This window comes from Elephas maximus, chromosome 9 (genome assembly GCF_024166365.1).
Source record: "Elephas maximus indicus isolate mEleMax1 chromosome 9, mEleMax1 primary haplotype, whole genome shotgun sequence".
Classification (NCBI taxonomy): domain Eukaryota; kingdom Metazoa; phylum Chordata; class Mammalia; order Proboscidea; family Elephantidae; genus Elephas; species Elephas maximus.
The window spans coordinates 74,210,591-74,227,971 of NC_064827.1; the positions used below are offsets into that span (position 1 = coordinate 74,210,591).

At 40.3% G+C, this 17,381-nt stretch overlaps 1 protein-coding gene across 5 annotated transcripts in view; it reads right to left on the reverse strand.

The window, feature by feature from the left end:
* The window catches only part of STRBP (spermatid perinuclear RNA binding protein), a 172,673-nt gene that overhangs the window by 11,613 nt on the left and 143,679 nt on the right, over positions 1-17,381 (reverse strand). For 3 of the 5 annotated variants that reach the window (XM_049894921.1, XM_049894922.1, XM_049894923.1), the window contains 3 exons: positions 15,332-15,455; positions 10,943-10,987; positions 4,993-8,346 (listed from right to left, as the gene is read on the reverse strand). In XM_049894921.1, coding sequence (XP_049750878.1) covers positions 8,270-8,346; positions 10,943-10,987; positions 15,332-15,455 — 246 coding nt within the window. In that variant the 3' untranslated portion in view covers positions 4,993-8,269. The other 2 variants (XM_049894925.1, XM_049894924.1) reach the window with 1 other exon arrangement.

A 17,381-nucleotide genomic window follows, 5' to 3' on the forward strand; every position in this document is an offset into this window, starting at 1 on the left:
TGTTGAGGAAACTGTTAGCAATCAGAATCGGCCTCTGCAATCCACCACCTCTCCCATCTCTGATACCTGTCCCTCCAGCCTTGGCACTTGTCCAGGGACACCTCCCTACATTTACACTATAAACCTGAGCTGCTACCCCTTTCATGCCCCCCTCACTTTCACCCAGTAAACCTAAGCCTCGCCAGCCCTGAGTCCGGCTCAAATCTTTTAAAACATCCCCAGGACCTATCTCAGGTTGCACAGAGAGCAGGCACTCGGCTAATGAAAGGCTAAATGAAAACATGTACCTTGGTTTCTCACTGATATTCAAGCAGAAAAACAAGCTTCTAATAGAAAAAGCTTCTTCAGTTTAGAAAGCCAGATCTCAGCCTTCCAGTCTTCTCAAAACAATCTTTTCCAATCGGTCTAAAAGAATACATCCCTATCCTTAAGCCAGGATATCTGGTCTGCAATGACTTCAAGTCAGAGGGCCTAGATTCCAGCACACTCAAGGATCTTCCAGGGAGCCAGTGACACAGGAATTCTGATCTGATTCCTGCCAGAGCCTGCAGATCCTGTGACAGTCCTGCTTGAGGCCCCAGGCTGGTGTCAGGCCTTTCTTACATCTCCTTTCTGCATCGCCCCTTTCGTCACCTGCATACCTTCTGCCTGTGGCCGACATGCTCCTCACCTCCACTCCCAGCCTTTTCACCCAGAGCACAGTGCAGCTGAAAGAGGCTTTGGTACTGAACAGAGCTGGATGTCATTCCTGACTCTAGCACTTAAACGACCCTGAGACTCAGTTTTTCATCTGTAAAACAGGGATAATACCACTTCCAAGAAGGTTTTGAGAAATAAGAAGAATGTCCAAGTGCCTGGCATACACAAGACACCAATTTTAGTATCTTTCCTTCCTCCCTTTCCTTTCTTCCATTCCTGCTTCTTCAATCTACTGCTGTCCAAAGCCCAAGAGGACCTAAACCAAAGGCTACTGTTAACTTATTTACCCGGGGCATTCAGCTGATACTTTAATGCAGAGACTTAGTCCAAATGGTACAAAGGGATCACAGCAGAGACCATTAGTCCAAACACTACAAAGGGGTCAAGGTAGAAAAACTAAAATGAAGCAGAGAGAGGCTGGGCTCCCAGGGAGTGCTGGGAGAACGTCCTAACCACCACCAGGCTGATGCCATTACGTCTTGTTGGTCATACAACAGCAATGAAGATGACTCTGCAACCATCTACCTCAAGCTAGTGTCTGCTGGTCTGATATGATGAGGCCATCTAGGCAGATGGAGGCAGCCTTCACTGGACCCTGAAACACAGGCAGCACAATTTGTTTGCAGAAATGGCAAAGTTCTGCCAAGAAAGGCCAAGCGTCTCCATAGGAAGACCAGGTAATTAACAGGCTAACAATCGACTGATCAAGGCAAAAAAAAAATTACAAAATAGGCCCTTCCTCAACCTTGGCTGAAAAAGCCAATGATTCCACAAAACAGCCGCAGCCACAGAGGAACAGGGTGACTTCTGCCTGGGCATTAGCATACAAACACCAAAGAAGCCTCCTGACAACGTAAAGCTACCTTATTTGCCTTCTTAAAGGTAACTCTCAGTCCTTGGCTACACACAGCTTTCACAACCTTAGAGCATCTCAGAACTCCATCTGTATTCCTCACTTAGCTCACCTCCTACCAACAGACTGGGATGCAGCTGCCAGCTTTCTTCAGAGGCTCCTAAAGTCTATGCAGATATATGCAAGCCAGGAACAGATGGTAAGACAGTACCCTTTATTCAATCCAACTGCATAAACTTCACCATCTACCCATTTTTCCTCTTGTTGAAAAGTAACTATCCAACTGTGTGTAGACAGACAGATAATATGGTTTTTACTAAGGCTAACAGAAGGAAGACCTCAATGTGGTGGTGAGTACAGACTCTTCCCAAAATGTCAAAGCAAACTCGGAGAGACAAGCTGCAGGAGTACTATTCAGAGAGGCATCTGAGTCAGTAGCCTTCTAGGCACACCCCACAATCTCCTTTCCTTTCTGGGTCTATAATAACTTGCTTTCTACCTACCAAACACTGGTGAGCCCTAAAGATTGAATTCCAGGGGTAGCTGTCATCATTATTATTAATGCATCAGTAGGAAACTTGGAACCAGCAGGTAGATGTTCTAAGCTCAGCCCTTTTGAAGTTCTAACCACGCTTAAAGCCCAAACCAAGTATTTATCAATCCCCAGTAGCAGACTGGCTGGTGGCAGAAACGGAAGCAATTTCATTCAGCCCTAAATTAGCAGCAACTTCACCATAACTTGCTCTCACCAGATCTTTGGTTTGTGTTTCTTGTCTAACCCCAGACGCTAGGAGTCCTCTCCCAAAGCCTGGCAGCAGCCCAAACTAGTCAATACCAAAGAGCCAACACAACACCTAGAGGAGGCCACACACCTGCTTCTCGGCCACCTATCAGCACATCCTTGCCGCCCTCACATGCTTCCTTTCACCTTAGCCAATCACGGTAAGAACAGATGTGCCAGGTACTGTCTGAAGGACTTCACATGCATTAACATATCTAATTCCTGAGTCCCATGGGAATCTGCTGGACAGAAAGAAATACTTTGGCCCAGATTCCCATATGGTTTTTATTCCCTATTTCTAGCTGTGCTGTAAAGCTTATATAACCTAATTTGCATTATGTTGCTTTTTTTAAAAATCTCCAAAGATCATTCCTTCAAGCATCAATGAAGCTGTGAGCTCCCACCTAAAATGATAACATAAGAAAGAATATTTATTCTTAAACAACTAACTCAACTTGAATTCTTAACTTAAAACAGTCTTTCTGGAAGATGCCATTAGGAAAGGAAGGGACTCATATAAGACATACCAGCTCTGTGCTCTGTAAATCGCTGCTAGAGAGAAACACATCAACATTGAAACTCACCTCAGCAAGAGTTTCTTGGCTCTGCAGTTGCTATTCTTTGCCCATCCATCTCCCTCCCAGGCCTCCCAGTAATGCTGAGGAATCTATGGTATCAGACTTACAGAGTATGAGTTTGAATATAAGAGAACCTTTCCTGTTCTGGAGGACTTCAGAGACCAGCATAAGAAGAATGAAAATTTTAAGAAGACCATTCACAGAGCAGGTGTTTTCAGCTTTAATCGCTCTTAATGGCCCTGGTTTTGAAATGCCAGGTAGGCCTGACCTATGTAGGGCTATGGATTGCTAGAAATCCACCTGATGAAGGGGAAAAAAAAAAAATTCCCTTAGTTCGTTCCCCTAATTCACTACTGAAGACTTTCTTCCAGTAGTTATTAACAAAATCTAAGAAACCAGGAAATTATAGTGATGACTGTTTATAAGGGTAACATTCCCCTCATTTGTCATCCAAAACATGTGACCAGTATTATAAATTAACCACTTGGTAATTTGCTATACTATCAAAACTGCTTTAAAAGACTGGAGTATTAATTGTTCGTTCCATTCAATTCACTCAGTTGAATAGAGATCCATGAACATAAAGCAGAGTTAGTTTCAGGCTCTCAAAACTGCTAGGGAAGTATTTTAATGAGTGAATTTCCAACTGATGTCCATTTCAGTGCTATCAGAGGGCCCATGTTATTAAATAGCACAAACAACTATCTTTTGCCATTGCTGACATGATTTGTCTCCCAAACTAGGGTATTTATAACAGGCGCAACCCCACCAGCAAGAAGATTCTCCACTAGTTAAAGCCTCTGTTTTCTTTGTACCTAGAAAAGGACCTGGCACATAATAGGCACTCAGCTGTTTGAGAGGATTGGGTTGCACTTGGTACTAGTCAGCTACACCTCGTGCAACCTTTTATAAATGCCAAAGCCATATTAAATGTACATACAGATTCTGTATGGGAAAATAAGTTGTTCCAGCAACCTTAAAGTTAGTAATATAAAGAAAACTGCTACTTAGAAACAAATATAAAACATAAAATTCATTTTAATATCTATATATCAAATACAGCAAAGACATCTAACATATATGAAATGCATTTATGGGACACAAACTAAACAAAGCAAATCTTTACTAGACTATTTGGCCTAACCCTTATATCTTCTAAAATAAACTCCATGGTAGTTGAATAAAATGGGAAATAAATCACCTATCTACCTAAACTGGAAAAGACAGATGACTAGTCTTAAGTCTATTTGGTCTCTGCAGACTGGATAGTCGCCATTTTGAGTCCTGCCAAAGTTGCTTCTGCAAACAGCTTAACTCAGTCAGTTATATATTTTTCCATAGTTACCTTAATATTTTGTTGGTTTTTTTTTTCCCCCATTGCTTTTTATTTATTTATGGCTTCTTGCTGCTGTTGTATAGGGACATATAGCACAGGTCAAAGATTTTTATTTCTCAGAGAAGTTTCTCGCCTTGAGAAATTGGCACTTTGATCCTCAGCTTGAGTAACAGCTACACAGAAATGGATCCTACCAGCACTGTCACCAGTCTTGCTGCTTACAAAATTCCAGCACTTTGGCCAGGTGAGTGTCCTGACGTTAAAATCTTTTTAGGTGAGCTGTTCCTATCACTAAATTCTTATATTTAAACAGGTACATGTGTGTATGTAGCTTACATATATGTTACATTGTAAGTCTGGACATACATACACACACTTAACCCAGCAAAAGTGAAATTTCTCTCTTGAATAGAAAGTAATTATAAGGGTATTAAAACAAATGCTGAAAATAACTATTTTACATTTATACCATAAAAATTTTAAAGGTAATGTGATGACATAAGACCTAAGAGATCAAATACATCATATGATTGTCATATATGCATGTTGTGTGAAAACTGATTTTTAATTATTTTTCTCTTTAATCAGAAAATAAAAGAGCTTACCTTTTTATACTGAGATCACAGCTTACAGTCACTATATTTCAGCCTATTTTATACAAGTGATATGGCTACGAAGGTCCGAGGAGAACGAGAATAAAGTGAGATAAACGTTCTGAAAACTGCTTAAAAGTATTAACCTGAAATACACAGAGGGTCCAACACCAGTTTTAAAAATACATTAACAAGGTATTTCCAGATCTTCAATTAATAATGGTGAGTGACTGATTCATGATTTTCAAACATTCACCCAAATTAAAAATGAAAAGAGAAGGCTTATAACTAGCAAAATCTACCAAGTGGTTTGTTCCCCAGGTTAACAATTTGAGAGAGACTACAAACGACTTCAGGAACCACGTAAACCCAACTCCGTGCTTCACCGTACCATGCACTGCATCTAGTCAGCATGAGGTATGTTGGAAATCTAGTGGACCAAATTACCTTGCACAAGAGACGGGGTGCTCCTGCAACCTGAAGAAACACAGACTGCAAGCCACATCCCAGGCTAGGAGCCAGCCCCATGCAAAGGATATGGCTTCAAGGAGGACCCCCATCTCTGAGAAATTATAATAGCACTAACTGACGCAGTTAGGAGTGCAACTATTCCATTTAAGTGCTAAAAAAGGTTAAAAACTGTCAGAAGATAGCACAGCTCACACACTAATTCTAAGTTCTACATTTGTCTGTAAACTCCCCGACAAGAGACTATGCTAAGAGGGGTTAAGTAGGGATATTGCTAGGTTTCCAAAGGAAAGGTTTTAAAACAGACACCATGGCTTTGAATAAAGTATTGCTCTTCTTTAAAATGCTCAGTCACTGCTTTCAAAAAGAAGGTGTCAGAGTGGTGTATCTGAAAGCTGGAAAGCCTCAGGGGGTCACATTGCTCTTAAGACCAAGACATAGAAATTGCCATTTCAAGCCAGACAACCTGATGGTTCTAGAAGTCAGAGAAGAAATCTTGAGGGCCCAAGTGAATAATAAATGGTGCGACGCTCAGAGGCTGGCAATAGGGGCTGTCAATGAAAAAACCACCTACAGTGGAGAAAAGAGCAGAGAAGCAAAACTTTATGTTAATTTCACACAATTTGGTGAAGCCAAGAGCTTCATTTATATTTCTCTGCTCTTTCAGCTGTAAGTGGAATTTTCATTACAAAATGGAGGGGTGGGAAGGGCAAGGGGGGGGGGTACTTAAAGTCATTACAGAATTTAAACAGTTGGAACTTGCATGGTTACCACTTCTAACAAAGGACTGACAGCTCAATTATTTTAAGTAAAGCAGAGAAATGTAAAAGTTTGCAGCAACTGGGCAGGTTTACAACATGGTTAGTAACTTCCAACAAACAACAAAATTAAAAAAAAAAAAAAAGACTTGGTAGAAACCATTTGAAATGACTGCCATCATGTTGGAAAACAGCACAGCTCCCTTTTTACCATTATAGGGGGATTGAGTTATGAAGCAGAGTCACCTACTTCAAAAGAATTTTCTAAAGAGAAATCTCCAGAGAGATTCCAACTTGGAATGCAAATTTGACCATCAATTCAAAGAACAATACAGCTGCAGCTGCCAATTAATAGTATTCCAAAGGCAAGAGGACTACTGTAAATATTTAATGAATAAAAACTGGACACTACCAGCCATGCTTTTTCTTCTCAGTGATGGCTCTGTTTCATCCATAGGTCAGCAAAACGCATCAATGAAACATGAAAACTCCCAGCTGAAACGGGCCCTCTTACTTATGTCTAGCCACTAATGCACAGGATGAGAATGAGAAGTTCACAGCTATTTCCAGCAAGTGATGAGGTTTTATTAAAGTATCACCCACCACTAATACAGACAAAAGGTCAAGGAGCAGAAGAAAGGAACAAATCATTGTATAATACACATCTGAGAAGTTATACTAACATTTGTTTTAAATTGCCCATCTCACCCTCATTTAGTGGTCCCAAAGAAATCTGGAACATAAATTTGCCACATTTTGTGGAGCCCATTCTCACTGATGGACCCTGTTCAGCTCCTAAACATGAAATTTAAGAGGGAAGAGGAAAGTAAATTCACGCTAAAAGCAAACATTTGTAAGACATACTGACTTTTAAATATTAACATGGGACCACACTATTGATTTCATGGGGGTGAGTACCTTAATGAAACCATTACCTTCTAGTAACATTATAGGCTTTCCAATAAGGTGAGAATGCAAGTGAAGACTTAGGTCTGCACCCTTTACAGAACAGCACAATGTTACTGACTGATCATTTTTTACCAGCTTAATCAGGTGTCTTAAAAATAAATGCTGACCCATGGCTGAAACCTGTCACTTTTCACAGCAGCACTCAACAAGAACTGGGACAATCGAAGAGCAAGTATTTATGGGGACCCTGTTGCTGCTTTAGATTCTGATGTAATTGAAGAGGAAGAGACCCTTCAATGAATCCCAGAAAAATCACTAATCTTTTACCTGCATGAAAGAAGCCAGGGAGTAAACACAGTATCTTACAGAGTGAAGAAGGCCACAAGAACAAGAGAGGGTGATTGATCGATTGATTTATTATTTTTTAAAACTTGGAAATTCGTAAACTAAAATAATCACATTCCTCCTTCCCCATCTCTGGGTAGTGCCATCATTTTAATAAGCAGTGCTCTGATAACAGAATATAACCTTTACTACGGGAATGCCCTTGGACCACAGGAGTACAAAGGGCTTACAAAATAAGTGGACTGGCTCAAACTAACAATCACCTTTGCTTTGTTTTAGCAGTTCGCTTATGAATGAATGGGTTCTAGGACTAAGTTATTATTAGTTTTCAATTCCTTGTAATTTGATACCAAAACATATCAAAAATAATAAGCTAAAACAATATTGAAACCCATATTTTATTGGCTTTAATTACACACTTCAATATTTACAAAGTTAAAGTTTAAATGAAAAGTCTCTATTGTATTAAAAAAAATAACTAGAGCCCGAATTAAAGTGCCCTGGGCAAATACAAATCAATCAGCTAGTTCAGGGACTGCGTCAGGAACCAGGCAGTACTCTGTGTCACAACAAAGCAGTTTATTTGTGATCAGTGTCTGAGACTCTGTACATCCTTCACAAATTTAATTTTACATAATCTGATACTTCTCTTAAAACTTAAACTTTCAACTGCTAGACTTTTATTTCCCTAAAACAGAAGGGCTGGTATAAGTTATTATCCGGAAATGAGGTACCGTTTCACAGAACTGGTTTCTTTGTTTGTTTGTTTGTTTTTCAAGTTTTAAAGAACTAAATTTGCATTTGTTAAAATCAAAAAGTAGGAAAGATGTTCTTTACAAATAATTTTGATCAAGTATATGTTCAAAGAAAGCAGGATAAAAAGGCTTTTTCTCTAGCATTCTGTACTGTACTGTATTGTTGCTCAATAGGAATTAGCTTCTGTCATTTGCTAAAAGAATGAGTAGTGGGGAACAGGATATGTTGGGAATTTCATAACGGGCAACAGAACCATTCTCTTGGGTAAACCTACAGAGAAAAGAAACGGAGAGGACTCCAAATAAGTTTAATAATCCAATAAAAATTTCAGGTAAAAAAAAAAAATCTTACAGTAATCATCTTAACCTTTTCCAGATTAGTCAGCCAACATGTAACATTCTGGTAGAGGCTCACAAATCTCTCACAGATCTCCTATTTTGAAATTGCTCAAAATATTTTGATAAATAACAATTTCCCCTTAAAATTAAGATGGTTACATCATAAGAAGAATGATACTCGGAAAGCAATTTCATTTGAGTAAGCTGCCATGAATTCTAAAGATCAAAAGCAATGCTGTTGATTAATATTCTAAAGTGACTCTAGAAATCCATATCGGTTCACAATTTGGCACATCACATATTACAGAAGACACAGGGACTAAAAGATTCAAAGCATAGCTTTGCTGTGCAGGCCTCAGTGCCCCAGAAAGACAGCTCCAACTGGAGCCGTGAGCAGGTTTATCTTCTCAATGGCTATTGCCAATATTGGCATGGCAAATCTGGAAAGACTAATTATTTTCTTAATTTCATAATTAATACGTTCTTGTGGCCTCACAAACTTCTGCATACTCAAAGCGTGATTTAAAATCTGCTCCTATTTCTATTCTAATATTTCACCTATGGAGAAATCACAAAGCAGCAACAGCAGGTATTCAAGAGCACCAGATGATCAAAAGGGAAATCACCCCACATGCAACAGCTTTACAAAGGCCAAAAGACATATTTACCTTACAGCCAAAATAAAGCATCGTTTTAGTAGGTTTGCATCACAGTAACATTTAAAAACCAAATCTTTTATGTGAAAAATGGGGCATCAAATTTCACCAGCTTTGGAAGTCAGTTATATGGCACATGGAAGAGAGGAGCCTTCTGAAGTGGGGGCTCGGAAGCCGCAGGGTGAAAGTATAATGTTAAAGGAGGAAAGGGAGGAACAAGAGAGAAAAATAAAAAAAGATTGAGAAAAAACATGAATGTAGCTTAGTGTGTAGATATTAAAGTGTTTTAAAGGGGAAAACTAAGCTCTAGCAAATCTATACTAAAGAACCTGCGACTTACTGTATGTGGCTGAAAAGAAAGATTTAAAAACCTGCCCCAGGAGACAGATGGTTTGGCATTCACACAAGACATATCACAATGAGTCTAGTGGATCAAAAGTTTTTGGATAAACTGACCAAACATAGTTCATAGGAAGAATGAGGTGGTCAGGAAATCCAGAAGTTGCTGGAGTGGATTTCCTGACCAAATGGCCAAAGCAAAAGAAGCTAGAGAAGAAATTCCAGGTGGAAGCGTATTCCTGAATTAGTCCCCTCCCTCCAGCTCAGAAGAGAGGAAGCCTGACCAAAACTGAGTATGCCGGAGGAGACGTTCCCATACAGGATTTAACTCCAAACCCTGCACTCTGCCTTAAGGAAACTTGCTGCAAATGTTAGACCCTTGCAGCTGCTCCATATCTTTTCAGGATATAAACTATTCATAATGGGGAAAATGGCCAAACCACTCACTTTCTATGTATTTCCACGGTTATGAAATCAGATGAAGCTTCTGTTTAGCAGAGTCTTATGGACCCATAATTTTCATCCCAACAAAAATGGAAAAGCTGATGCGTGAAGAAAAAAAGCATAATGCAAAGGTCTCGAGGCTCATGAGGAGGAAGGACTAAAGCCACAAGTAGCAACACATTAAAGGTCTTTCCCTTCCGTGTACACGCATGGCCAGCTTAGGGTTGCACTGACGTACACACACTTTCTCACATGCACATACACTCACTCTCTCACACGTGCACGCACACTTGCTCTCCTCTCAATGACAAACATCCTGCAGATGGCTGATTCTATAACATGTAGCACCTGAGTTAGGAAAAATGTCTAAGAGCATATCACTGACTCCAAACCTTATTGCCTCCATTGCCACATAAACCTCATTCAAAGTTATCCAAAGGGCCACTAGGCTTCAATTATGTATTTGCTTTTATTTTTTATTTTGGGGGGAAGGAGGACACTCCTACGATTTTCTAACATGCACTGCAGACTTTCTGCAGTGAACACTTAGATAACACTGCTGGTGATACCCCCTACTCCTTCCTCTCCAGGACCAACGATACCCTGTTTACTGCACCCCCAAAGCAAAATTTATGGAAAAGAATGACAGTTATAAATTTAGAGCAAGCATTGCCTATCCCTGACTCAAATCACCCCCCGGTTCACACAGATCCAAATTACACGCTTAAATGTAGCTGTATAATTGGCAAGCAGCTGAGCTGGGAACTGGGTATGGCCCTTCAATAGCCTTTGAATGGAGTATAAGTTGGCTGTAAGAAGAACTACTTAAAATATTTAATTTCAATATGGTCAGAAACAGGCAATTAGAACAAGCAGTCTTTCAGTCAGGCAAAGCAGAGAGAAGAGCAACTCCAACCAAACCAAGAACCACAAGGTTGTGGCATTTTCAAAGGGAATTTAAGTTGGGTCACTAGGATAGATAGGCCTGCGATCCTCTGATTCATTTACAGAAACCCTAGACACAAACTGTACTTTGGATTGCTGTGACAGAGTCACTAAGAAGGGAAGTCAGTAAGGTGGTGTACATACCATAGGCAGGGGCAGCTGTGCTGTAACCATATGGTGTTCCATAGCCTAGTGCAAAGAAGAAGAAAGCAGATCAGTCCAGGACAAAGAGGAGCTGGAACTGGCCCAATTCACAATACCACCTAGTCTGGCACCCTGGGCCCTGAGGACTCCTTCCAGATGTTGGCTGGATGAATAAGACTGAGTCCCAGAGTGATGCTAGTCTAGCCTGATCCTTCTTTAGATGCAGAATCTTCTTACCGTGGTCTACAAGACTCTCCCTGACCTAGTGGAATACCCTATGTCTCCTTCTCACTGAATTTACCATAAAAACCCAAAAAAAAACCCACTGCCATCGAGTCGATTCCGACTCATAGCGACCCTATAGGACAGAGGAGAACTGCCCCACAGAGTTTCCAAGGAGTGCCTGGCAGATTCGAACTGCTGACCTTTTGGTTAGCAGCCGTAGTGCTTAACCAGTATGCCACCGTGGTTTCCAAATTTACCATTACTGTACTGTAATTATCAACTTCTTGTCTGTCTTCCCCACTAAACGCAGTCTTATTCATCTTTATATCATCTGAACCTAGGAGAATGTCTGGCATATAAAATACAGTAGATATAATTTGCTGAACAAATGAATACTTAGGACCATTCAAATTACCAATTGCTCAAAGTTGGTAAAAAGAATTTTCCAAGTCTCTTTTCAGAAAACAGTGACAAAGCAGGCTAAGACCTCAGTTTCCATGAAAGAAGACACATGGATCATCAGGTTGTGAGATCAAGGGGAAGATCCATGACTTGCTGGTCTCTGAATTCCTGGCTCCAGCAAAAGATCTGACAGATGAGACCCCAGTAAATGTTGGTGAAACTGACATAAGCATCTAGTGCCTATGCAGAGCGCTAGTATTATTAAGTAAAACATAGTACAAATGTCTTCTTTGTCCTTAGACACCATTTTTTCATCCATAGAACAGGAAACCTCTCAAGTTACTGTATAGTGTTGGTGTAGGGATTACAAATGCTATGTTAATAGAAGCTGCTATCTTTAATCTTTTAGTAAAACAACTTTAACATACGTGAATAAAAAATCACGGGGTGAATCCCTAGGAAAACCTGCTTTCTAAAGCAGAACAAGGGTACGAAATCTGCATGGGCCCTTCACAACGTACCCAAACATATCAAGCTTTTTCACATCACAATCTCTTTTCCTCCTCTACCTGACCAACTACTATTCATTCTTGAGGATCAGGGTCAAACATCACTGCCTCTGTGAAGTTTCCCAGGCTTGCTGTTCACTCCTCTGCATATCCCATGTTACAGCTCTTATCATACTGCACTGCATTTCTTCAAGTGTCTGTCCTCTTTCCATCTGACCACAAGCATTCTTTGGGGCAGAGGCTAGGTCTGAGACATCTTTGAGTGCCCAATTCCAAATCTCCTGTTTGGGACAAAGCACTGAAATATATGCTGAACAAATGAACTGCTTATAGGGACTGATGGAAACATTTCCTGAGGGATAAAGAGTCTTCACGTTTTCAGTCCCTACTTAAGTCATATAAAATTGGGAGTAGTACAACTAGTCCTTGGTGCTTACTAACTTATATATTTCAAGAGGAAACGATACAGCTGAAATTAGTTAGGGAAATGACATGGTACCAGAAGTCATAAGAGAAATTAGAGCTTAAAAAAGAAGACTGTACAGCAAATATATTCCAGGAAAACCTAGCTGGCTAAGGGTTTCATGAAAACCTTAAAGGGAGATGAAACTACAACTAGTAAGCTAAGGACTGATCAGATGATTGGGGTCCTAATCCTGACTTGGCCCTTTACTAGCAATGTGGCTTTGAATTGTACCTATTATCTAACCTCTCAGAGCCTCAGAGTATTCTGCAGTAATTGAGTTGGCAGGGAAAACTAATTAAATAACACATGTAAAAATACCTACTACACTCCCTGTTACACAGAATATACTCTGCAAATGGTATATAACCTATTCATAATCTACACCGAGCTAATCTGAATCTTACCTAGGTCATAAAGGAACTTCATTTTTAAAAGCTTTAGATCTCAGGCCTTTCACAGTGCTCAATGCCATGACATAAGACAGCAGACGCCACTACAGAGCAAAAGAGCCTGGCAATAAGCAGAACATAAATGATTTCTTTTATGGATGACAACTGTTTACCACTCTACAGGAGATAAACTTTCCTACTGACTCAACCAGATTAAACCCCAATGGAACACATAATCAAAGACAAGGTTCATTTCAGTAACTTTCCTATTACATAATGAAAGCTTTACCCTTTAAATAATGCATTGAATGAGGCCAAAAATGTTAAATCTCAGTAGAAGTAGCTTAATTTTGGATACATAAACTATACCAAATTTATAAGAAGCTTATGATCTTTTCCCCCCAACACTCACCTTCTTTTAGCGTCCCCTATCTCATTACATAACTCTGTGGGGCAGTTCTACTCTGTCCTATAGGGTCGCTATGAGTTGGAATTGACTCGACGGCACTGGGTTTGGTTTGGTTTTGGATCTCATTACATGCCACATAATTCAACCCAGTTCCTCTAGCTGAAAAGCCTAGTAAATATCCTTAAAACTTTTCTCTTTTTCATTCCCCATATTAAATTCATCAATTTTACTTCCTAAATATTCCTTCAGTCTGTCTACTTCTTGCCATCTATTTCCCTATATGCACTGAAGATCCCGCTATTGTCTCTTGTCTAGGCAACTAGTTTACAATAACCTTAGAACTGGTCTTGTGCCCACTCTGGCCCCTACAAGCTATTTTTCACACTACAGAAACTATGATCTTTAAAAACAAAATCTGCTTTTGTCACTTCTCTCCTTTGGACTCTTTATGACTACCCACTGCACTTAGGATACTAAGAACAAAATCTAAAACACGGCCTCTAGGACTGGGACGGAGCAATCCAGCTTTAACTTCTGTCATTCCACCCCCATACTCTCTGTACTCTAAGACATTCTGGCCACCTTCTTCTTCTTCTTCAAATGAGCCAAGTTCCCCACCATCAGCACCACAGGGTCTCTGCACATGCTGTTCCCTTTGTGCACAACACTCTTCCATCCAAGTCTTCTCTGAGTCTCAGTTCAAGTGTCACTTCTTCAGGGAAGCCTTCTAGAATCCACTAGACTAAGCCAGGTTCCTCTATTACATGCTCTTATAGTAATATATTCTTCTCCTCCATCATATTTATCTCAGTTTATAACCGTTTGCGATTATTTGATTAATATGCCTCTCCCTTTAAATCTTAAATTGCATGAGAGCAAAATCCATGTTTCTTGTGTGCCAAAGCAGGCACACAATTATATGCTGAATGAGTGAAATGTACTCTTTACAAGAAACATTTTTGAGTGATGCACCTACTGGGACCAGCTTCTAAAAATATAATTTCAAAGCTACATAATTCATAAAGCTTCCCAAATGGCCTAGTCTAATTTTTTCTTAGGTGTTATCTAAAAAATAACGAGGTAAGACTGTATCTTAACGACAATTTCATCTTGATCGATAACTACAACTAATTTACTTTTCAGGTTAAAAGTTCCATATTTTCAATATTGCAAAGAACTCGATTTTAACACGACAGCTGTACATCTACTGTTAAAATGACACAGGGATTAGAACAGAGGACAGAGAGAGGGCATCTTTCCCCACCTCCCTCAAAAGCCATGTGGTGAAATGGAAAGCATATAAACTTTGGAGCTGCAAACACCTTCATTCAAATCTTTGCTTTGTTGTTTACTAGTTGTTTCACCCTAGGCTAGCTGCCTTACTTCAGTTTCCTCACCTGGAAATGGAAATAATTTCTATCTTGGAGAATCACTATGAGGGTTAAAAACAATTAAGTGAAATCACTTATTCAAAAGTATTTGGTGTAGCGTAAGCCGTGGATAAATGAGCTCCCCTTTCTTTCTTTTTGAACTTCTTTAGCCTTTGATGGTTTCCAAATACTGCGTTAAACAAACACTAATAATGCCAGTCTTCACCCTTTTTAGCTAGCCTCTCATCAACTGTTTTTCTCTCCTGTTATTCCCAACCTGTCTTGTATGTTCCCACTGAATGCACCCTGCTCAGTGTCCAAACTTCAATCTTTGGAACATCTTTGGAACATCTTTTAGCTTCCTCATTGTCAAAATATGTCCCCTTAATCAAGTGCGATATTGCTCATCTGTCATTTCCCTCCAGGAAGCCTCAACAGATTCCATGAGAAAACCTATGATATTCTGAGGAGTCTTTTCTTTTGAATTTCTGTATATACCCATTTTATATCCATTCTGTATTTCCAGGGATCCTGTATAACCTCAGAAAAATCAAGGAGATGCTGTTCTTCAAAGTTTGGCCCAAAAAAGGAGGCGGAAGTCTCGGAGATTGTACTATACCTGGAGCTATGTAGCCAGGGGCAGCTGTGGCCCCAACAAAAGCTCCCCTTGTTAGAGCTCCTCTTCCTCTGCCACGAACAGCTTGGACTGCTGCAGACACAGCTGTATTCACAACACCCTTTGCCTGATAAAAAATAACACGTTTTCATTAGTGAGAGAAATAAGAACTATCACCCTATCATCTCTTTAATGTACAAACTATGAGAAACTTGAGCCTGTAAGTGAGACAGTGAGTTGTTCTGTGTCCTTCAACCTTCAATGTATCATCTGTAAAATAAAAATGACAGAGCTGTCCTGGAGAACACATGCTGGGCATATAAAAGCATGCAAATAACGCATCCTTTTCACATGCGTGTTACTCAGAAAGAGTTTAATTCCTACACGTAAACTCAGTAGTCAAGCTACAGTCAAAGTCACTTCAGCCCTGTTCAAAGTGACTGTGAGACACTGATGGTTCAGCAGCAGGATTCTCACCTTTTGTGCAAGAGACCTGGGTTTGATTCTCAGCCAATCCACCTCACGTGTAGCCACCAACAATCTGTCAGTGGCGGTCTGAGTGTTGCTAAGAAGCTGAGCAGGCTTCAGTGTAGCTTTTAGACTAAGACAAACTAGGAAGAAAGGCCTGGCAATCTACTTCCAAAAATAAAATCAACCAGTGAAAACCCTACGGACCATAACAGTCTAATCCACAACCTATCAGAGGGATGGTCCAAGACCAGGCAGCATTTGGCTCCCTTGTACACAGCGTCACCATGGGTAGGGGCCCAGCCAATGGCAGCTAACAAGAGCAACAAAGTGATTATAGACTCTTGGTACCTAGGCTCGAAACTCATTAATTCCATCTAAGATGCATCAATTGGTCTCAACCCACCTGGATCAAAGCAGAATGAAGAACACCAAGGACACAAGGTAGTTACCAGCCCAAGAGATAGAAAGGGCCACATGAACCAGAGGCTACATCAGCCTGAGACCAGAAGAGATGGTGCCCGGCTACAACCGATGACTGCCCTGACAGGGAACGCAACAGAGAACCCCTGAGGGAGCAGGAGAGCAGTGGGATGCAGACCCCAAATTCTCATTAAAAAACCAGACTTAATGGTCTGACTGAGACTAGAAGGACCCCAGTAGTCATGGCCCCCAGACCTTCTGTTAGCCCAAGACAGGAACCATTCCCAAAGCCAACTCTTCAGACAGGGATTGGACTGGACAATGGGTTGGAGAGGGATGCTGGTGAGGAGTGAGCTTCTTGGATCAAGTGGACACTTGAGACTATGTTGGCATCTCCTGCCTGGAAGGTGGATAAGAGGGGAGAGGGGGTTAGAAGATGGCGAAATGGACACGAAAAGAGACAGTGGAGGGAGGCAGCGGGCTGTCTCATTAGCGGAAGAGCAACTGGGAGTAGGTAGCAAGGTGTACGTAAGTTTTTGTGTGAGGCTGACTTGATTTGTAAACTTTCACTTAAAGCACAATAAAAATTAAAAAAAAAAAAAAAATCCATTAATTCTCTGCCCAAAAGTAGAAAACGCCCCAACAACAATCCACCTAGAATTAGCTGTGAACGTGAATGGGGTGAAAAAAAAAAAAGACAAGAGGACCAAGGATGTGGGTGCCAGTTCCTGGGCCATAACTATGACCTCTGAAAAACTGTGATTTCTTTGGGCTTATTTCCTCCACGGTGTGTGTGTATCAATCAGTCATTAAATACATAAATAAATACCACCCCTTGCTCTAAAATGCCATGGGACCCTAATGAAGTCACATGATCTCTCTCTATGCTGATCTTCCCAACTGTGTAACTGGGATAATAATACCCACACTTTGTTTTTCTTACTTTAGAGCTAAGAGCAACTAAAAAAAAAGGTATGAAAACACTCTGAAGAGTAGAACAGATAAATCAAGACTGCTAAACCACCTTTTTCCCAAAGTGAAATTTTAAGAAAATCAATACTTATTTTTAAATATAAGCATGTAGAAAAAACTCAAGCTAGAAAGTACTAAAATTCCCTACTATAACCAAGGTACAGGCAAGGTGGTACAGAGCCTCAGAGCA